A 23,430-nucleotide genomic window follows, 5' to 3' on the forward strand; every position below is an offset into this window, starting at 1 on the left:
TGTGTGTGTGTATGTATGTTACACGTGTGTGTGTGTGTGTGTATGTGTGTAACACGTGTGTGTGTGTATGTATGTTACACGTGTGTGTATGTGTAACATGCGTGTATGTGTAACGTGTGTGTGTGTGTAACACATGTGTATGTGTAACACGTGTGTGTGTAACACGTGTGTATGTGTAACACGTGTGTGTGTATGTATGTTACACGTGGGTGTATGTGTGTAACACGTGTGTGTGTATGTGTGTAACACGTGTGTGTGTATGTATGTTACACGTGTGTGTATGTGTAACACGTATGTGTATGTGTGTAGCACGTGTATGTATGTGTATGTGTGTAACACGTGTGTGTGTGTGTGTAACATGTGTGTGTACGTGTAACACGTGTGTGTGTGTAACATGTGTGTGTATGTGTGTAACACGTGTATGTGTGTGTAACGTGTGTGTGTGTGTATGTGTAACGTGTGTGTGTGTGTGTATTGTGTGTGTGTATGTGTAACGTGTGTGTGTGTGTGTATCGTGTATGTACAGTATGTAACTCGTGTGTGTGTATGTGTAACACGTGTGTGTGTGTATGTTACACGTGTGTGTGTGTATGTGTGTAACACGTGTGTGTGTGTGTGTATGTATGTTACACGTGTGTGTATGTGTAGCATGCGTGTATGTGTAACACGTGTGTGTGTGTGTGTAACACGTGTGTATGTGTAACACGTGTGTGTGTATGTATGTTACACGTGTGTGTGTGTGTGTAACACGTGTGTATGTGTAACACGTGTGTGTGTATGTATGTTACACGTGTGTGTGTGTGTGTGTATGTGTGTAACACGTGTGTGTGTGTATGTATGTTACACGTGTGTGTATGTGTAACATGCGTGTATGTGTAACGTGTGTATGTGTAACACGTGTGTGTGTAACACGTGTGTATGTGTAACACGTGTGTGTGTATGTATGTTACACGTGTGTGTGTGTGTATGTGTGTAACACGTGTGTGTGTGTATGTGTGTAACACGTGTGTGTGTGTATGTGTGTAACACGTGTGTGTGTGTATGTATGTTACACGTGTGTGTATGTGTAACACGTATGTGTATGTGTGTAGCACGTGTATGTATGTGTATGTGTGTAACACGTGTGTGTGTGTGTGTAACATGTGTGTGTGTGTAACATGTGTGTGTGTGTGTAACACGTGTGTGTGTGTGTGTGTGTATCGTGTGTGTGTGTGTACAGTATGTAACTCGTGCGTGTGTGTGTGTGTGTATCGTGTGTGTGTGTACAGTATGTAACTCGTGTGTGTGTGTAACTCGTGCGTGTGTGTGTGTGTGTGTGTGTAGGACTGGGCTCCTCACATCTTCACCAAAGGTTGTATCTCAGCGTTGGAAGACTGGTTGCCAGGCAACCTTTACACAGTGGCTATAGTGTTCATTGTCATCTCAGTGCTGCAGGTGTGTACACACACACACACACACACACACACACACACACACACACACACACACACACACACACACACACACACACACACACACGCACACACACACACGGTTCAGTCAGTGGGTTGATCACTGTTGACCTTTCATCATCATAAATTAGCAACAATGTATCAAGATTCAAAGTTTATTATCATGTGTACAGTAAATACAGTAAAGAAACATTTTTATTTTACTCACCACTGGATGCCACAAAAACTAAAACAAAAAAACAAATAAAGAGAAAAGTATAGTAACAATAATTATAAAAATGTAAAAAGTAAGTTTTTAAAAGTAACCACACAGTTGAGCTCCCTGAGAGACTGGTGCAGGTTATTCCAGAGTCTGGAACACCAGGTCTCCTCTGGTTTTACATTTAGTTTTAGGGTCTTTAGGAGACCCTGGTCTGAAGACTGAAGACTTCACCCTGAAGTGTAGGGTACAATCTGAGATATATGAGGGTCTGACCATGTAACGCTCATGTAATGTAATAACTAATATTTATAGTTTATTCTAAACTTCACTAGAACCAGTGCAGAGTAGAAAGAATGGTGGTAATGTGGGATGTTCTAGAAGCACCAGTTAAAAGTCTGACAGCAGCGTCTGTACGATCTGGAGTCTGTTTAGGGTCGACTTATTAAAACATGTAGAATTACAATAGTTAATGTGTGATGATATAAATGTGTGTATGACCAGTTCTAGATCTGATTTTAATAATAAATGTCTGACTTTAGAGATATTTGTCAGATGATAAAACAGTTTTTAGTCAGTAGATGACAGTGACCCTCCAAAGACATGAACTGATCAAACACAAGGTTTTAACAGATGAGCCCAGATCACCAAGAGACTTTTAATCACAGGATCTATTTATCATCATCATCTGATCTATGATCAATAATCTATGATCTTTGAACTATTATCTACGATATATCCTCCATAATTTTCACAGAAACAACCTTTACCTCAGGCTTAGCTTTTGTTTAGTCAATGTTTGTTTGGTCAGTGTGAGGTCAATGTTATAGCTAGCTGCTGTTGTAGCTAGCTGCTGTTATAGCTAGCTGCTGTTGTTAACTACGAGAAGATATTTGTCGCCTTTCTAACGAACTAAAGAAGAAAGATGAATTACTAAGGATATGGACACGGTTGTACAGCAGTCAGTAGCGCTGTCATTCTTCCTCCATAATATTCAATGTGACAACGACACAGTTTCCTGGGAGAATCCAGGTCCAGGACTGTCCTGTTCCACACTACGCCTGCCATCGTGGGCTGAGGTTGTTGTCCGTGGACATAGACGACAGAATAACACGGATCATTTTGAAGCTCTCTCATATGAAAACAGGGACAAACTCAGTCCAATTAAGCCGACCAAAACAACCGCCAGGAAAACGCCTCCACCACCGCCTGGATTAAATTCCCACCAGCCAAAAACCTCCTCTGTAGCCCATCGAAACCTCCTCAAACTGCAGTCTAGAGGCATGCTACTGCAGCACCACTTCAATGCCAGCTGATGACAGAAGATCACCCACAGACATCAGCGACTCTCGCACCATTAGAAGCAGAGCTGCTTCAACGCCAACCGGAGCCGATAACAGAAACTTTCCTGCAGCTTTCTGCAACCCGAGCACCTCCAGACCTTCCCACACAGACGCCCCAACGCCAGTCAACTCCGAGGACGGAAACTCCACCACAGCCAGCTGTGATCCACCCGCCAGACGTTCCCAGCAAGCATAACAGGCGCACACTCACTCCTAACACTCTCTTCCCACAAACTACACTCATTATCGGTGATTCAATAACAAGGAATATTAGATTATTTAATGCCATCATACACTTTTGGAAATGTGCTGATCTATTCAAAAAAGACGGTGTCCACCCTAATTTACATGAAGCACAAACGCTAAAATTAAATCTACTGTCTGTGATTCACAACTCCACACGTTCATGACTAGCTGAGATTAAACCTGCAGTTATAACGAACACTTCCATAGATAAGTCCTTTACTCAAAATATAGAGCAATTATACCCCATAAACACTGTGCTGAGCTGTACAGAACAACATGCAATACAAACTAAAGCTCACAATAGAGGAGTTAAACATAAAAACATTATTAAAATTAAAACTACAAACAGAACACAAAACAATGAAAGAACTATTAAATGTGGACTATTAAATATTAGATCACTTTCATCTAAATCTCTTTTAGTGAGTGATTTTATAACTGACCATCAATTAGGTTTATTATACCTCACAGAGACTTGGCTCAAAAATGAAGATTTTGTTGCTCTTAACTCACTCAGTGCCATTGACGAGAAAACTCGTCATTTGCGTTTTTTCACGGGGATTACTAGAACACACCCTGGCGGAGGTCCCTCATTAATATCTAAGCTGTGGGGTGTTGTAGTGACCAACTGTGCCCTGAAGATGGCAACAGTCCACCTTTAGATGAGAGATTAGCCACTGATGCTACCATTAGCTGGGGAGGAAGAAGCAGAAACCAGTGAGATTATGAAGTGATATTGTGACGTATCCAGCAGCTCACAGCTCCACATACTAACACAGAACATGTGGATCTGAGTGGATTATTGATAATGTAGAGATCGTGAGATAAAACCATCAACTAACCAAGCTAAACGTGTCATCACTGCGTGTCGGGAGGAGGGGGGGGGTACAAAATTCCCCCAGCGTGTGAGCCAGATAGCTAAATAATAGGTGACATGTAGGAGGTAGCAGCAGATCATCCATGCTCAGCAGAGCTCAGAGGGAGAGAGGAAAGGTGTTTCGAGACAGAAAATGGCGCTACGTACAGAGTTTACATTCCCAGCAATCCTACACCATCAGCCATGGAGAGTGTATCCCTCTGACCTTTGACCTCATGCGGAAGAACTGAACCAGAACGAGAGTGTGAAAAGGCTTATATCATCTGGTTTTATTTTGAAATGGGATACACCCTGTTAGCCCCGCCCCCATTAGTCTCTGTCCAATCCAAAGCTTTAAATGTAATATTTTCTGTTTAGTTGTTGATTGTCAGTGTGTTGTTTTTTATTTTTTAATGAACGTATCGTTAACGACTTTAATCATTAGAAATGTGCTTCCTCTTCTTCTCCTGTTCCTACAGCACAGCGCCCCCTATAGTATATACTGTATACTAGCACTGTAGTTACACTGTGTGTGTGTGTGTGTGTGTGTGTGTGTAGATGGTGGGGATCTACTTGGCTCGGACGCTGATCTATGACATCCAGAAGGTCAGATTCAACTACTGAAGTGGGCGGGGCTTCTTCTTCTCCTTCCTGTGTAGCGTAGCGTAGCCTGTGCAGTTGCTGGTGACTGGAAACTGGTTACTCTGATCAATCTGATCAATCTGCTGTTTACACCTCTGAGGCCTTCGTCTTCATCGTGGTCAGGTTGTCATGACGACCCACACAGACACTGGACAGTCGCACCAATAAAGGAACAAACGTGCTTTTATACTGAAACATTTTGTTTATTTCCTTAATGACTTTTATTGTGAAGGGACTGTTTTGCAAGAAGGAAATTTGTATCTTTTGTAAACTACAAAATAAAAGCTCTTTCTGAGGCTGGTTCTGTTTCTGCTGTAGACATTAGACTTAATGAAAGATATTTATTAATGATATATTTATTAATAATGTTTGTCAGTAAATATACTAGTAATATATTTAATTTATTAACATAAAAGTAATAACATGAAAACACTGAAACTGTTATTAATGATAAATACATCCTAATAACTAGTTAGATATGGATAAGAATATAAAATACATCTACATAGTAAAGCATATACATTTAGAATGTTATGTGTGACTAGTTTTATAGATTTTAACTCTTTCTATCAATAAGTCACAGTGGCTTTAGTTTTAAAACCTAAATGTTAATGAGAATTAAAAAAAAGTCACTAACCATCAGAGGTTGGAACACATGCCTTAATGCATCCTAACTATTGTAATCGTACTTTATTATTATTATATGTTGTTATTCTTCCGTATCTCAAACTTGTCCCACAATTTTCAACAAGTGAGGTATCAAACTTTTCACAAAATTCTGCACTTCTCTGCTATGTTCAGGTTTGTTTTTTAACTATTCAACCTTTAACATGTTCAGCTACTACCTTCAACCTATTTCAATTTATTCAACCAATTTCAACTTTTTTCAACTTTTTCAATTTTTTCAACCAATTTCAACTTTTTCAACCAATTTCAACTTTTTTCAACCGATTTCAACTTTTTCAATCAATTTCAGCTGTTTTCAACTTTTTCAACCAATTTCAACTCATTTCAACTTTTTCAACCAATTTAAATTTTTTCAATCAATTTCAGCTTTTTCCAACCTATTTCAGCTTTTTCAACTTTTTTCAATTTCTTCAACTTTTTCAACCAATTTCAACTTTTTCAACTAATTTAAACTTTTTCCAACCTATTTCAGCTTTTTCAACTTTTTTCAATTTATTCAACCTTTTTCAACTTTTTCAACCAATTTCAGCTTTTTTCAACCAATTTCAACTTTTTCAACCAATTTCAACTTTTTTTTAACTAATTTCAACATTTTCAACCAATTTCAACTTTTTTAACTAATTTCAACCAATTTCAACTTTTTTCAACTAATTTCAACTTTTTCAACCAATTTCAACTTTTTTCAACTAATTTCAACTTTCAACCAATTTCAACTTTTATCAACTTCTTTAACCAATTTCAGTTTTTTTCAACCAACTTCAGCTTTTTTCAACCAATTTCAATTTTTTCCAATTTATTTCAACTTTTTTAAATTTTTTCCACCAATTTCAACTTTTTCAACCTATTTCCACTTTTTTGAACTTTTTCAACCAATTTCAACTTTTTCAACCCATTTCAACTTTTTCAACCCATTTCCACTATTTTTTTTTTTTAACTTTTTCAACTTTTTTCAACCTATTTCAACTTTTTCAACCAATTTTAACTTTTTCAACTAATTTCAACTTTTTCAACCAATTTCAACTTTTTTCAACCAAATTGCTAATATTAAGCTATTGCTAGGTTGTTGTTAATGCTAGGTGAATGCTAATGATAGGTCAGTGCAATGGCTACTGCTATTGCTAGGCTAATGTGATTGTTATGCTAATGCTAGGCTAATGTTATTGTTAAGCTGATGCAGTGCGATGCGGGCCAATGTTTGCATCCTCATTTGTATTTTCTTCAGGAAATGCAAATATTCTAGTTTATCTTGTGAATGGAACATGATGTACATTTGATTTGAAATGTTCTACAAAATTATTCCAAACTTAATAAATGTCAAAACAGCACAAACTCCTACATATACTATGTATAGATTTGTTGTTTAGCAGCAGAGGAACAGGATGAACTCCATAGTTCTGTCCCTATATATCTATAATATCTATAATATATATAATTCCTATACAATATGTGAAATACATTGGGGCAACAAATATATAGTTAGCCACCAATTGTGCAAGTACGTCCACTTAAAGTGGACATATCATGTTAAATCCACTGTTTTAGCCCTTAAATGCATTTTGTTGTATATTTAGATTGTTTATAAGTACAGAAAAGTTCAAATTAGTCTCTTCAGGTGCTCCATTGATATCTTTATTTTCTGTTTTGGTCATATTTTTCAATCTGTTTCTATTTTTCTATTCTCTATTACGTTTTTTGAACTATTACATCACAGTATTTGCAGCAGAACTGCTAAATTAGTTCATCAACTCCAGGTCCAACACTTAGAGCAATCCACCATTTTTATTTCTGGCTTTTATTTTGTAGTCCAAGCTCCAGGATGCAGAAGTTACGAGAGGATAAGTCAAAATGTTGGGTTGTTGGATGTAGTAACCCACACGCTTCATTACACCATCTCCCAGCATCAGAACCTTTTCAAAGTGTCTGGTTGAGTTTTATTTTTTATAGAAATGTACCACATCTGTGGATAAGGTCATTTTTGTGTGTGTGAAGCACTTCAATGATGACTGCTTCATCAACCTCCACCAGTATAAAGAAGGATTTACAGAAAGACTTTGTCTGATTGAGGGTTCAATTCCTTCTATCTTTGGAGACGATGAACAGAGCACTTCGGTAAGCTGTAAATAACGCTAAAAAGTGTGATGATAAGACGTCCCTGTCATTGTTTTGTTAGCATTAGCAGTTGCACCGTCTTCATATGTTAGCGCTGTGTGCTCGTTTTAGATCCTTGATGATATGGCCTACGTGATTTAATTTAAGTCTAAAGTTTTCATTAGTCATTTCATTTTGACGTTTTTGTCTTTGAAAAGACTGTATTAAAATGCATTTCGTGACGTTAGCTTGGTGCTAGCGTTAGCTTGGTGCTTGTGTTAGCTCACTTGTTAGGGTTCTGCAGGTTCATCATCTTCATTTTCATCTCGCTCCACTGGGTCAGACTCTGGCTGGAACATGTAAGGCTGGATGGACAAGTCTAACGTTGTTGACATTTTATAAATAACCTCTGAATAATAAGTTTATGCTCCGCTACATAGCCGTATCTCTTCTATCAAACTACAAAAATGGCCGAGCAGGGTGGAGTTGAACCTGGAGAGGGGGCGGGGTATGAAGTGTCTCATTTGTATTTAAAGAGACAGCACCAAAACGAGTTGCTCTTAGAAACACATCAGAAAAGGGGTGGAGCTATAATAATGATGAATTCAGACCCAAGCATTGCAGTTCAGCTTTATATAGACCATAACTGTATGATTTATGTGTAAAAAGGAAGGATTTAAAACCATGATATGTCCCCTTTAAAAAGATGAGAGGTCTGTAATTTTCATCATAGATAAACCTTTTCTCGTGTTGTCTCATAGTTGAGGTTTATTTATGATGAAAATTACAGACCTTATCTTTATAAGTGGGAGAACTTGAACAATTGGTGACTGACTGAATACTTTTTAGCCCCACTGTATATGTTTATGATAAATATATCATATAAATATCTATAATGTAAATATATAATTTATAGGTGATCCAGTAGGTGGCACTGGTTCCTCCCTCCATCCGTGTCGGGAGCGCGCCTGGTGAGTCGGGAGCGCGCCTCTCTCTCTCTCTCTCTCTCTCTCCCAGGCCCCGGGGCCTCAGGAAGCTCCTCTACCGGACAAACCAGGACCACAACCAGGACACGGACACCGAGTCGGTACCGCTGTTGGCTCTGGACCGGGGAGGGCTCGGATTCCAGCGTCCCTGAGCCCGGACGGAGGCTTCGTAGCGCTAAGCAGGCCCGGAACCAGCTCCGAGCCATGGACGGGTTCACCGGGAGCCTCGGTGAGTCCCGGCCCTGCACCCCCGCACCTGGTACCGGTACGGGCCTCCAGGGGGGCCGCGAACCCTGCAGGAGCTTTACACGTGTCACTGGTGTATTTACCCAGACACACTGCACCGCTCCTCCGGGACACCATGATCCTCAGAACAAGCGCTCCTTTACCGGAGACAGACACACACACACACACACACACACATTATGTACACAATAACTACACACCCTGGATATAAATGAAAGCTTTATTAATTCTATGATGAGTGATTGATGGAAACCTGGTGTTAAACTCATGGTTCACGGGTCAATTACGGACCAGCTAGACCTTAAGTGGGCCACAGATTTTAGAGCAAATTTAAAATGACTGGTTTGACTTTACGTATAAATGATGTTTAAATGATGTACAAAACATATAAATGATAAATTAGTCACTGCAGGATCACTTACATTTCCCTGATTTTATAAATTTGGGGAAAGTTTGTCAGATTTTGAAAAAATGAGATTCTTTTCAACAATGTGAGATCAAAACTAACTGCTGTCTTATGATATAAGAAACTCTGTGAAATTAATGGATTTAAATAGAATAATTTGTATCTACAGCTGATTATTTAGTTCTTTAAATAGTTTCCTAAGGTGCCCAAATCTGATGCTCTTAAGGGCCAGATTTGGCCCCTGGGCCTTGAGTTTGACACACGTGATAAGATGAAGGATCACATGGAAGGTCCATCCAATGATTGGTCAGGGGGCGGGGCTTTAAACTGATCAGACCAGGTTAGCAGTTAGCATCAGTTAGCATAGGGTCATTCTGTGTAAACAAACTAAATAAACTAAAGGTGCTTTCACACATAAAGTCTGCTTTACTCTGAGGTTCAGGTGGTGAATCTGTAACATTGTTTCATTTTAATTTGCTCTGGTTCACTTTCACACATTCAATTTGATAAGTGCACCAAACTTTATGAACTACTACGATATTATTACTATTATTATTACTACCACTACTACTACTACTACTACTACTACTATTATTCTTACTACTATTATTATTGCTATTATTACTACTACTATTACTATTACTACTATTATTACTACTACTACTACTACTACTACTACTATTATTCTTACTACTATTATTATTGCTATTATTACTACTACTATTACTATTACTACTATTATTACTACTACTACTACTATTACTACTAGTATTCTTACTACTATTATTATTGCTATTATTACTACTACTATTACTATTACTACTATTATTACTATTATTACTACTACTACTAGTACTATTACTACTACCACTACTACTACTACTACTACTATTATTCTTACTACTATTATTATTGCTATTATTACTACTACTATTACTATTACTACTATTATTACTATTATTACTACTACTACCACTACTACTACTACTACTACTATTATTCTTACTACTATTATTATTGCTATTATTACTACTACTATTACTATTACTACTATTATTACTATTATTACTACTACTACTACTACTATTATTCTTACTACTATTATTGGATATTACTACTACTACTACTATTACTACTATATACATATTACTATATTACGAACTACTACTACACTAATACGTATTTTACTAGTTATTATTGCTATTATTACTACTACTATACTATTACTATTATATACTACTATTATATACTACTACTACAACTATATTCTTACTACTATTATTATTGCTATTATTACTACTACTATTACTATTACTACTTTATTACTATTATTACTACCACTACTACTACTACTATTACTACTACTATTACTACTATTGCTACTACTATTATTACTACTATTGCTACTACTATTATTACTACTATTGCTACTACTATTATTACTACTATTACTACTACTACTATTACTATTACTACTATTATTACTATTACTACTACTACTATTACTATTACTACTATTATTACTATTATTACTACTACTACTACTACTATTATTCTTACTACTATTATTATTGCTATTATTACTACTACTATTACTATTACTACTATTATTACTATTATTACTACTACTACTACTACTACTACTAGTATTCTTACTACTATTATTATTGCTATTATTACTACTACTATTACTATTACTACTATTATTACTATTATTACTACTACTACTACTACTACAACTAGTATTCTTACTACTATTATTATTGCTATTATTACTACTACTATTACTATTACTACTATTATTACTATTATTACTACCACTACTACTACTACTATTACTACTACTATTACTACTATTGCTACTACTATTATTACTACTATTGCTACTACTATTATTACTACTATTACTACTACTACTATTATTACTACTATTACTACTACTACTATTACTATTACTACTATTATTACTATTACTACTACTACTATTACTACTACTATTACTACTATTATTACTACTATTGCTACTACTACTATTATTATTACTATTACTATTATTACTACTATTACTACTATTATTACTACTACTACTACTACTACTATTATTACTATTATTACTACTACTACTATTATTACTATTACTACTACTACTATTATTCTTACTACTATTATTGCTATTATTATTACTACTACTACTACTATTACTACTATTATTACTACTACTACTATTATTACTATTATTACTACTACTATTATTCTTACTACTATTATTATTGCTATTATTATTACTACTACTACTATTATTACTACTATTATTACTACTATTGCTACTACTATTATTACTATTATTACTACTACTATTACTACTATTATTACTATTACTACTACTACTATTATTACTATTATTACTACTACTATTACTACTATTATTACTATTACTACTACTACTATTATTACTATTACTACTACTACTACTATTATTATTCTTACTACTATTATTATTACTATTATTACTACTGTCCCTATATATCTATAATATCTATAATATATATAATTCCTATACAATATGTGAAATACATTGGGGCAACAAATATATAGTTAGCCACCAATTGTGCAAGTACGTCCACTTAAAGGGGACATATCATGTTAAATCCACTTTTTTAGCCCTTAAATGCATTTTGTTGTATATTTAGATTGTTTAGAAGTACAGAAAAGTTCAAATTAATCTCTTCAGATGCTCCATTGATATCTTTATATTCTGTTTTGGTCATATTTTTCAATCTGTTTCTATTTTTCTATTCTCTATTACGTTTTTTGAACTATTACACAACAGTATTTGCAGCAGAACTGCCAAATTAGTTCATCAACTCCAGGTCCAACACTTCGAGCAATCCGCCATTTTTATTTCTGGCTTTTATTTTGTAGTCCAAGCTCCAGGATGCAGAAGTTACGAGAGGATAAGTCAAAATGTTGGGTTGTTGGATGTAGTAACCCACACGCTTCATTACACCGTCTCCCAGCATCAGAACCTTTTCAAAGTGTCTGGTTGAGTTTTATTTTTTATAGAAATGTACCACATCTGTGGATAAGGTCATTTTTGTGTGTGTGAAGCACTTCAATGATGACTGCTTCATCAACCTCCACCAGTATAAAGAAGGATTTACAGAAAGACTTTGTCTGATTGAGGGTTCAATTCCTTCTATCTTTGGAGACGATGAACAGAGCACTTCGGTAAGCTGTAAATAACGCTACAAAGTGTGATGATAAGACGTCCCTGTCATTGTTTTGTTAGCATTAGCAGTTGCACCGTCTTCATATGTTAGCGCTGTGTGCTCGTTTTAGATCCTTGATGATATGGCCTACGTGATTTAATTTAAGTCTAAAGTTTTCATTAGTCATTTCATTTTGACGTTTTTGTCTTTGAAAAGACTGTATTAAAATGCATTTCGTGACGTTAGCTTGGCGCTAGCGTTAGCTTGGTGCTTGTGTTAGCTCACTTGTTAGGGTTCTGCAGGTTCATCATCTTCATTTTCATCTCGCTCCACTGGGTCAGACTCTGGCTGGAACATTTAGGCTGGATGGACAAGTCTAACGTTGTTGACATTTTGTAAATAACCTCTGAATAAAAAGTTTATGCTCCGCTACATAGCCGTATCTCTTCTATCAAACTACAAAAATGGCCGAGCAGGGTGGAGTTGAACCTGGAGAGGGGGCGGGGTATGAAGTGTCTCATTTGCATTTAAAGAGACCACATCAAAACGAGTTGCTCTTATTTATTATTATAACTACTACTATTACTACTATTACTATTATTATAACTACTACTATTATTATTATAACTACTACTATTACTACTATTACTATTATTATAACTACTACTATTATTATTATAACTACTACTATTACTACTACTATTACTATTATTATAACTACTATGTACTACTACTATTATTATTATAAATACTACTATTACTATTACTATAACTACTCTGTTACAATTGTGCTTCAATATAAAGTCTATATTCGTGGTTTGTTGCTCACATGGTAAAGACCACACCAATGCATCACGTGAGCTGAACTCAGATCTACATTATTCAGACGACCAGAGTTTGATCCAGAGTTCTAGTTCACATGTCACAAAAAGACCAGATTATCCGAGGGAGTGAAGCATGGTGTGGAGCAAAGAGACATGTGTGAAAGCACCCTAATGTACAGAGTGTAAGTGGGCGTATTCTGGTGTGACTCCGCCCCCTTCAGATGACAGCATGTCTGGTGCTAGCGTGTGTGATGTGAATGAGCGTCTGTCAGCGTTGGAGCTGCGTGTGCAGCAGCAGGAAGACGAGCTGGTGGTGATGAAGGCAGCGATGGCCGACGCCCTAAGGCGCTTGGACATGGCCACGCCCAGAAAACAACAAGAGCAACAACGAGGAGGGAAAGGTGAGCGTCAACCTGCGCTGTTAGTCATTGATTGGTCAATGTGTAACTGGGTCCCGCCCCCTACAGGCGGACCCCTTCGTGAGGCCTACTCCATGTCCTGCATTGCTAACGGAGGAACGACCCGTAAGAGAGACTCCGCCTCCTTCAGCAGGAAGGACACGCTATCATCAGCTGCTAAGAGGTATACCTGAGAGGGTGGAGCATACACACTCACCATAACAGGGACTGAGGCTCCACCCACAGGACAGGATGGTGTCAAACTGAGGTCCAATCAGAATAAAGCTGTGTGTGTGTTTATTAGTCTTTACACTGATCTGATTGGCTGTATCTGATCGGTTCATCTATTGCTGTGTGTGTGTGTGTGTGTGTGTGTGTGTGTGTGTGTGTGTGTGTGTGTGTGTGTGTGTGTGTGTGTGTGTGTGTGTGTGTGTGTGTGTGTGTGTGTGTGTGTGTGTGTGTGTAACCACTAAAGAACCTGTTTACACTTTAAGTTGGGGATTGTTTTATTTATTTATAGTATTTTTATTAATTGTGTTGTTCATCATTATCTTGATAAAGACCAGAAATGATTGGGATCAATGTTTTAGTCCATATCTCCATGACTACCGCTATCAGCAGCTACACAAACCCTGAGAATCAGAACAACTACACATTCATTGAACACACGGACAGTGGCCACGGTTACATGATGTTTTTTAATTCTGAATTAAAGTGTTCTGCTTCGTGTTTACATGGTAATAGTAATTCTTGAATAGAGGTTTACATGGAAAACAGGTTTATTCAGCTTTATTTAATTCCTCTTTAGGTCTGGGGGTGGGGAAGGCTCTGATTGGACAGGAGGAGAATGTGACAATGAAGCTGTTCGTTTTCCGAGGTCCGTGTGTGTTTAATAAGTCTGTGTTTATGCTTCCATTCATCCACTCTTTCATTATATCCACGTCTTTTAAGGGTCTTAAATAATTAGTCTTGGCTCTAGTCCAGGTGGCCATTTTGGATTTTGTCATCATCGTGACGAGTCGTGCATGCTCTGAACGACTGGAATTAACTTTCAAAGTAATTAAGTGTTTACAAGGTCAGTTTAAAGAGGAATTAAACTCCCATGTAAACGTGGCCTGGTCTGTTTCCAAAACCCATTGACCAAATAAACCCTGTGTCCACATCTGACCAGCAACCCTAAAGCTAGACTCCATCTCATTTCATCCAAAACCACCACAACTATAAGCAACAGCAGGTTTTGTGATGCCACAGTCAGTAAATATTGTATATGTTTGTTCCACTAATGCTGATGCTAATGTTGATGGAGGCTTAACATAGTTCCAGTGTGGTCTGCATCCACAGCTTTATCTCCAACTCTCTGGACTTTAATTCAACAGCTGCAACGTTTATTTTGCTAATCACTACAAACAGCTTCTAATCAATCTGCTCTGGTCACACACACTCCCTCACACTGCACATGGTTGAGCAGTTAATGGGCCACACACACACACACACACACACACACACACACACACACACACACACACGGTCACTAGGATGCGTTTCGGTCCCGAAACATGGAACCGTTTGATTTTCTGTATTTTCTAACATTCCACACTACAAAATAAGTCAAAAGTATGTATGAATCATGTTGATCGTATCGGTTCAATATCAAGGCTGCAATATCGGTTTGGTATCGGAAGTGAAAATTTGTATTGGGACATCTCTATTGATCTGTGATCGGCCCAATGATCCTGATGGTGTAACATCTGTGTGTTAGCTTTGGCTAGAGCCATCACTACTGTTCCTGGAGGCCACTCCCATTACAGTTGACTCATTAGTGTAGTATACAATTACATATAACACATCACACAACAAAGCAAACAATAACTAAAACTATTTACAAAATAAAACAAACAAAAAACAGCATTCATACAGTCGGACCTAGTTGTAATTAACAATCAGTTGATTAGTTGTTTAGCAATATACAGTTACAATATATCAGTATACAATTACTGGTATTTAACAATATACATATACATTTATAGATCAAAAAACTAATGAAACTTACCCTAATTAATTGTATTCAGTAGCTTTCATCTTTAGGCACCTAGAGCTGTTTTGTTAACAAATGTTCTTTAAGTAGTTTTTTAAATCTAAATTTGCAAGTTTCTTAAATAATTTGTCTTAAAAGATCATTCCATGTCACCATAACTGTCCTCATCTTATTAGTCTTTACTTTAGGTAGATTCTACCTTCTTTTATATATCTGCCTTTGTTTTTGTTGATATGAACAACACAATAGACATCGTGTGATGTGGCAGCACACGACCAACCCTCTGATCTATAGTCTAAATGTGATAAAACCAAACTATTGATCACACTTCCCCTTACATTTGAGGGCGCCACATATGGCTGATCATTGCAAGACTTCCTCCCTTTCTATTTATTATTTTTTTCAATGTGTTTAGTCCAAGTTAATTTATTATCAAATATTATTCCCAGAAGTTTGGTTTCATGTACTTGTTCTAAAGCCACATCATTTCTTTGTAATTTCAGTTTGGGTTCCTTCTGTCACATTATTTGTTCTAAATACAATGCTATTTGCTTTAGTAAAACTAGTTCAGTGCCCATCGGAAGTATGTATTCATATAGTGGGAGGAGCTTAAGTACAGTTGTCAATTATGACCAAATGAGTATGTGTTTGAAGGTTGTATGTACATAGAGGTGTACATACTGTACTCTGTAGTGTTATAAAGGCTTTATTTATGGGTGTAAAATAAATTAGTGTGTGATTTGAACATGATAAATGTGTTTGTTTATTTTACTCATTTTTGTATTTTTTTTATTTGGTGTATTTTTTAGTAATGTATGTTTTTTGGAGTCTTGTGTATTTTTGTTTCTTTCTGTTGTGTTTTTGTGCATTTTTTGTATAATTATTGCTTTTTGTTGCCATTTTAGTGATTCTGGAGTCATTTTGTGTATTTTTGTATAAATATTTAGTTTTGTGTATTTTGAGTCATTTTCATATTTTTGCTGTTTAGTGTATTTTTCTGTAATGTATGTTTTTGGAGCCTTTTTGTATATTTTTGTGAATTTCTGTTGTCGTTTTGTTTTTTTTGTTTTTTGTTTTTTTTTTTTTACTTGTCTGCACATGCTGTCAAAGGTCAACACCACAGGAAGTGCAATCATTATGAGACAGCAATGCATATTTTGTTATTGCAATAAAATACATTGATTTATTTTATTGCTTAATTGTGACCATCACCAGCCCTCCCTAAGGAAGGGTAAGAAATCTTTTATTATAGGGAGGATATAAAAAGGGAGAGCAGTGTTACACCTAAGTGGAGAGGGAAGGGGAGGGGAAAGGGAGCAGGGAGGAGAGACTCAAGGTAGGAAATAGAAAAGGTGGGGAAGAATAGATTGTGTTGCAGTGAGGGTGAGATGTGAGGTTGTAGAATATATTGTGCTTATTATGTTGTGTAATCCAGCCAGTATAGTGACAAGTGTGAAGTTTAGCTATAATGGTGGTGGCTGTGAACAGGGGGAATGAGTGAATGGTAGTACCTAAAGCAGGTATTTGGGATTCACGTGTCTAAAGTTAAGCCCAGTATGAGTTTTATCCCACATCCCAAGGCGTGCCAGTGCATCGTATACCAGTATATGTGCAAAAAAAAAAACGCGACTGCAAACCCAGGAACTGCCCTGGGTCCGCAGATGCAGCCAGGCCAGCAGAAAGAGCGGGGGCCAGGGAGCCCCAGGCAAACCCCCGTGGCCGAGCAACCCCCCAGATGCCCCCAAGATCCCAGGCCGAGAGGCAGCCACCGCCCCCCACATACACATCCGAGGAAGCCCCAAGCAGCCGAGCACCCAGCGCGTCCCCCCACCGACCCCAACCCCAAGGCCCCCCGCCAGCATCCAGCCCCCCCCCCACCCACCCACACCCAAGCACCCAACCCTCCGAGGGAAGGGCCCAGAGAGCCCCCCGCCCGAGACCCCAGCAGAGGAGCCAAGGCCCCCGCCCAGCAGACGGTCAGAGCCGTGCGGAACAGGCAGCCGGCGGGCGCCCGCCGGTGGGCCCAGAGCCAGCAGGGATCGGACCCCAGGCTAGAAGGACCCGGAACGGAAGCAGCACCGAGAGCAGCGCCCCCAGGGACGACAACCCCATAGTCGCCGAGGGCACCAGGGGGATGCTGCAAGCCGGCCCCCAGGCGCACCGATCAAGCAACCCAGAGCGCGCCAGATCGCCTTTCCTTGAGGCCGCCCGCGCGATGCACCCCAGACAGCCCCCCACCAAAGGGCCCAGCCACACCGCAGAGCCCGGCTCACAGGGCGCCGCACAAGCCGGGGCCGCACCCACAGGTATGGCAGGGCGCGGCCCGCACCACCTGCCCCGGAAGACCCCCGCCAGGACCGGCCCAGCCAGGCGGCCAGACCCGCCGGACCCAAAGGGCACCACCGCAGGACAGGGAACTCCCAAGGGCGAGCCCCCGGGCCAGACCTATGCGGGGGGCACCCCCCCACCCCCCAGCCCACGAACAGGCCACAACCCAGCAAGACCGCGCAGCCCCAGACGGCACAAAGACAGCTGCCCAGGTCCCGCCCCCCACCGGACAGCGCAAGCCACGGGGCAATCCCCCACCCAGCGCAAGAGCGACCGGCGGCCGCCACCACAGGAGAGAGGGACCCCAATGGCACACAACCGATGCGTAGCAGCAGCGCCCAGCCAAAGGCGCAGAACCCACCCACCCGCCAGCCCGCAGATAGCAGGACAGACCGACCAAGCGGCCGATACCAGCCTCAACCCCCGGAACAGCTAGAGCCGCCCCCCAGCAAAGAGCACCACCCCGGAGCGCCAAGCAACCCCGCCCCAACCCCGGCGCAGACGCCGGCACCACCCAGAGCACCCACCCCCCCACACCGGCGCGGCAAGCCGCCCCGGACCCACATGCCGCGAGGCACGCCCCCAAGGCAACCAGGAGATGAGACAAGCGCCAAGCCCCACTCGCAGGGAAGGGGCACCCCCACGCCCCACCAGGCCGGCACCGCCCGGAGAGACCCCGCAAAGGGAGCCCCCAGCAACACTCCTCCACGCCCCCCAGAGACCCACCGCCCCGCCACGCCCGACCGCACCCCCCGATCCCCACACGGTAGCCCAGCCATCAACAGAGGGGCCGGGCCCCCACCCGACGGGCTCAGATGTGTGAATTTACCCACCACCCTGTTATGGTGCCTCTCCATTCCCCAATGGAGAGGCACTTCCCTGTCCCCTGAGTGAATGTATGTGTTTAGTGAATGTATGAAGTGCTATTAAAAAAGCGGTGCTCCCCATCCAGCCTATGTGTATATGTGTGTATGTGGTGCAATAGCTCCGGAGGGTGGAAGTGGTGGTCCCACCCTCCGGGGGGTGGTGTGTTGAGGTGTAATTAAAATTGGAGGGATTAGTAGGGCAGCCAGAGGTGGGAGTGCCGCCCCCGCACCACTACTTAGTAGCGCAGGCGGCGGCCCCCCCACCATCCAGCCCCCCAAGGGTTGGGTATGTGAGTGTGGTGCAACAAGTGGGTGAGCCAGACCAGCTGGGAGTGAGTGATGTGAAGTGTCCATGTAGGAGGCCTGTCTGGTAGGAGCCCGGCCCGTCCGCACGGCGGGCCACCGGAGAGGGCAAACGGCACACGGCACCGCAGGCCCCCGCACCGCGGCGGCCATACGGAGCACGGCGGGATATTGTGGGTTTTGCTATGTACATTTTAGCATCCTTTAAGGTCAATGGTAGGTCATTAGTAAATATTGAAAATAGCAATGAACCAAGACTACTTCCCTGTGGGACTCCACAGTCCATCGCTTTTACTTCAGACAAACTTCCATTAAATAAGACTAAGACTAATCAAAACATTTTTTTTATTTCCCCCTCTAGTGGCAGGTCAGCAAACACCAGGGGTGTATATACACTTTAAAGGTTCTAATGGTTCTAATGATTCTGATGGTTCTGCTGGTCTCTAATGGTTTTCAGTAGTTCTGATGGTTTTGGTCTCCCCACAGTGCACCAGAGAAAAAGAAGGAGGTCCCTCAGTGCTCTCAGATGGAGGAGATCCAGGAACGAGGGGAACCCCCTTCTTCCCCCCACCCCCCTACTCCTCAGGCCACGCCCACTGACAGCAAAGGCCACACCCCTCCAAAAAGGTTCCGTTGTGTGATTTGTCAGCTATTCTGACCTCATCTCCTGGTCTCTGGCTAACTCCGCCCCTTCCTGACAGACTCTAACCTTTAACCAATCAGACTCACCTGCTGATTCTGCCTTCTTCTCTAATCCCGCCCCTATCTGTAGATCCGCCCTCTACGGGCTGACTACTGCTGACCTATCACAGCTCACTAACCTGTGTGTGTGTTTGTGTGCCACCTTCTGATCCTGATCCTGTGTGTGTTCAGGGGTCCCAGTGTGAAGAGGTCCTCAGAACCCTCAGAGGAGAACAGGAACAGATTAGTGAAGGCAGCGTCAACATCTAGACTGATCATGAAGATGAAGAACACAGACAGGTACACGCTATAACTATAGGTTATATACAGTACATAACCCCAGTTCTCTGAGTCATATGAGTGAGATGTTTAACTATGGGATATACGCCTCCGCGTCATATCTCAGAAGCCTTATCCCATTTCGCCAATCCTGATTGGCTGGTGAAATGTATTCATCCGCTCCAGGTAGTCCTGCCTACTATAAGTAGAGTGGGCGGGGAATACAGTGCCATTTCTCTCATTCAGCAAGAAGAGTTGTCTGGTGAGACATCTCACTCGTAATAATAATAATAATAATGCATCATTTTCATATAGCACTTTTTTGGACACTCAAAGATGCTTTTCAAAATTACGGGATTATTCTTTCACCCCACACTTAGTGGTGGTAAGCTACTATTGTAGCCACATCTGCCCTGGGGCAGACTATCGGAACCGAGGCTGCCAAAATGCGCCATCGGCTTCTCCCACCACCACCAACACTCACTCACACACTACATTCATACTAGGCAATGTGGGTGAAGTGCCTTGCCCAAGGACACAATGACAGATACCGGTGGGGTGACTGCCACCCCACTGTGGCCCCTGGAATTATCAGTGGTCTCCATCATCTACAAGCTAAGACCTGCTTAGCTTCACAGATCTAACGGGATCAGGCAACGACAGGCTGGTATGGTCACAAAATTACTAAGAGAACTGGGTTTATGTGAATAATCAATATTTCTCTTTCATAACATTTGTTTCGATGTGTCACTATGGGATTTGGTAATTCCCGTATTGCAGACAAGCTTATCGCTCGCGGCTTCCAGTTCCAGGCTTGAGGGGATGGCAGCTTAGAAAGAGAGCTCTTGACGAAAGTTTATTAAAACTGCCCCAAAATGAAATAATTACTCAGTAAAGTGTACATAAAGAAGAGAAAAGGAGCACTGATGACATCCAAAAGAAATAGGAAAGGTAACAGAGCTAACAGACGATGCTAATGTTAACTCCCCTGGGGCTAGCCATGGTGCCTCCCCTGCTCCCAGCTATGATGGCGCGTCGACTGATGCTTTGTTCATCTGTGTGCATCTGCCGCATGAAACGAACCGCTGGGTCCGCAGGATCAAAAAATTTGATGATGAAGATACTGTTTTATTCCTTTGTCAATTTATTTTTTTTTAAACTGTTTTAGGTTTCCATTTACATGATCAATATAAACATTAAATCAAACATTCTATATAATTCTAACTGTATATAATGTAATACACTGTATTGTCATCATAGAGAAGATATTTATGGCTCCAGGAGGACTTTAATCCAGGTGAGATGAGGTTAAATGGTTCCTTCCTCCGGTGTTAAAAAATACCGTTTGTGCGCCATGGTGCACCAGGTCCAGTCCACATACAACCACCCACAGCTGAAATTCCCCCACATGTAGGCGGCCGAGCTGGGTCACAAGGATGGCCAACGTCATCAGCCCACCCGTGCAGCCGAAAGGCGCGCCGTGTACGGCACCGAATGCAGGGATAGACCCATAAAGACTATCTCTTGTACCAGTACCAACATGCTCTTTTCCATGGTTATTCCGATACCTAGGTCATCAAGGTGATGCAGCAGAATACACACTGCGCCCTGGCCTCCTTCTCCAACTGTGCCAAAAGCAGCCAGCCGTCCAGGTATGTGGCCAGGCGAATGCCTTGCCATCTCAGCGAGGCCACCGCCGCTTCGGTGCACCGTACAAATACCCTCGGGCTCAGTGGGAGGCCGAAGGGGAGTACCCTGTACTCGTAACATATCCCCGGAAAGTGAAACGTAGGCATTTTCTGTGGGGAGGATATATCGGGATGTGGAAATACGCATCTTTTAGGTCAACAGACGTGAACCAATCGTTCCTACGAACCATGCGCAGCAGGGAGGCATGCGTAGGCATCCTGAACCTGTATTTTCTGAGAAATTTTTTGAGAGCACGTAAATCCAGGATAGGGCGGGCGTTTGCGCGGGCGGAGCCTGCGGGGTTGCACCATGCGGGGTTGCAGTTAAGTAGTCCACAATCCAGGACACAATGGAGGAGTCCACCTGCATCTCTGTCAGCTTCTTACCAGTAGAACCAGACGGATGGTGTTAAAACACTGGAAAAGTCAAAGAACATGAGTCTCACAGTGCTCACCACCACGTCCAGATGAGAGTAGACACGGTTGAGCAGGAAGGTGATGGTGTCCTCAACTCCAACCTTGGGCTGGTAGGCAAACTGTAGTAGGTCCAGGTGTGGTCTGATAGATGGTTGGAGCTGCACCAGGATAAGTCTCTCCAGGGTCTTCATGATGTGGGAGGTCAACACAACCAGTCTGTAATCCTTGGAGCTGCTGGGACGTGATGTCTTTGAAACAGGAACCAGGCAGGAGGTCTTCCACAGCACACGGACCCTCTGCAGACTCAGGCTCATGGTGAAGATGTGCTGGAATATTCCACAGAGCTGTGATGCACAAACCTTCCGTACTCTGGGACAGACTCCATCAGGTCCTGCAGCTTTTCCAGCGTGAAGTTTCACCAGTTGTCTTTTCACCTGGTCAGCTGTGATGTTTATTGTGGAGAGAGCAGGCAGTGTGGGGGGGGGGGGGGGTGTCAGTACAGTCTAAAGGTGTGTGGGTGTTCAGGGAGCCAGGGGAGGAGATGAGATGATGGTTCACACAGAGGTGTGAAAGGTTAAGAGGAGGAGGATGATTGTGTTTGAGTGCAGACAGCAGAGGTGTGACTAGGGGTGACAGTAGGGGGTCCAGTAGACACAGTATCAAATCTGTTGAAAAACAGATTTAGTTTGTTGGTCTGGTCCACACCACCGTCCAACCTTCTGATGGTGGTTGACTTAAAGCCAGTGATGGTCTTCATCCCTTTCCAGACCTCTCTGGTGTTGTTTTGCTGAAGCTTTATCTCCAGCTTCCTACCATACTCCACCTTAGCCTCTCTGATTGTCCCTTTAAGCCCCCCCCGTATTTATCTCACCTCCTCCCTATTACCATCTCTGAAAGTCCTCTTCTTATTGTTCAGGATGGCTTTGATGTCCTTTGTTACCCAGGGCTTATCGTTAGGGGAACATTTCACAGTCTGGGACAGTGGTGGCCACACAGAAGTTCATATCATAATGTGATGCATTCTGTGAGGTTATCAATATCTTGTTCATCTGATTCACAGACTACATCCCAGTTTGTAGCCTCACAACATCCTCTCAGCGTCTCAAACGCCTCCTACGACCATCTCCTCACTGTCTTCGTGGTTGTAGGCTGGCGTTTCACCAGGAGCAGAAGGTGAATGAGGTTGTGGGGGGAGAGGGGAGGAGCCGTATGAATCAGTAACATTAGCATACAGCAGGTCTAACGTCTTCTC

The 23,430-nt window shown here is 41.4% G+C and overlaps 2 protein-coding genes across 3 annotated transcripts in view; both read left to right on the forward strand.

Annotated features, from left to right (window-relative positions):
• tspan14 (tetraspanin 14) overlaps positions 1-5,033 on the forward strand; it is an 8,058-nt gene extending 3,025 nt beyond the window's left edge. Inside the window, exons 8-9 of the mRNA XM_028468415.1 lie at positions 1,324-1,434; positions 4,654-5,033. Of these exons, the coding sequence (XP_028324216.1) occupies positions 1,324-1,434; positions 4,654-4,719 (177 nt within the window). The 3' untranslated portion in view covers positions 4,720-5,033. The remainder of the gene's footprint in view (positions 1-1,323; positions 1,435-4,653) is intronic.
• Positions 5,034-8,471: 3,438 nt separating this feature from the next.
• The window catches only part of eml4 (EMAP like 4), a 31,033-nt gene continuing 16,074 nt past the window's right edge, over positions 8,472-23,430 (forward strand). The window contains exons 1-5 of one of the 2 annotated variants that reach the window (XM_028467813.1): positions 8,472-8,727; positions 13,405-13,584; positions 13,651-13,765; positions 19,600-19,740; positions 19,987-20,094. In XM_028467813.1, coding sequence (XP_028323614.1) covers positions 8,703-8,727; positions 13,405-13,584; positions 13,651-13,765; positions 19,600-19,740; positions 19,987-20,094 — 569 coding nt within the window. In that variant the 5' untranslated portion in view covers positions 8,472-8,702. The remainder of the gene's footprint in view (positions 8,728-13,404; positions 13,585-13,650; positions 13,766-19,599; positions 19,741-19,986; positions 20,095-23,430) is intronic. The other variant, XM_028467814.1, reaches the window with a different exon arrangement.

The sequence above is a fragment of the Gouania willdenowi genome, chromosome 15 (assembly GCF_900634775.1).
Source record: "Gouania willdenowi chromosome 15, fGouWil2.1, whole genome shotgun sequence".
Classification (NCBI taxonomy): domain Eukaryota; kingdom Metazoa; phylum Chordata; class Actinopteri; order Blenniiformes; family Gobiesocidae; genus Gouania; species Gouania willdenowi.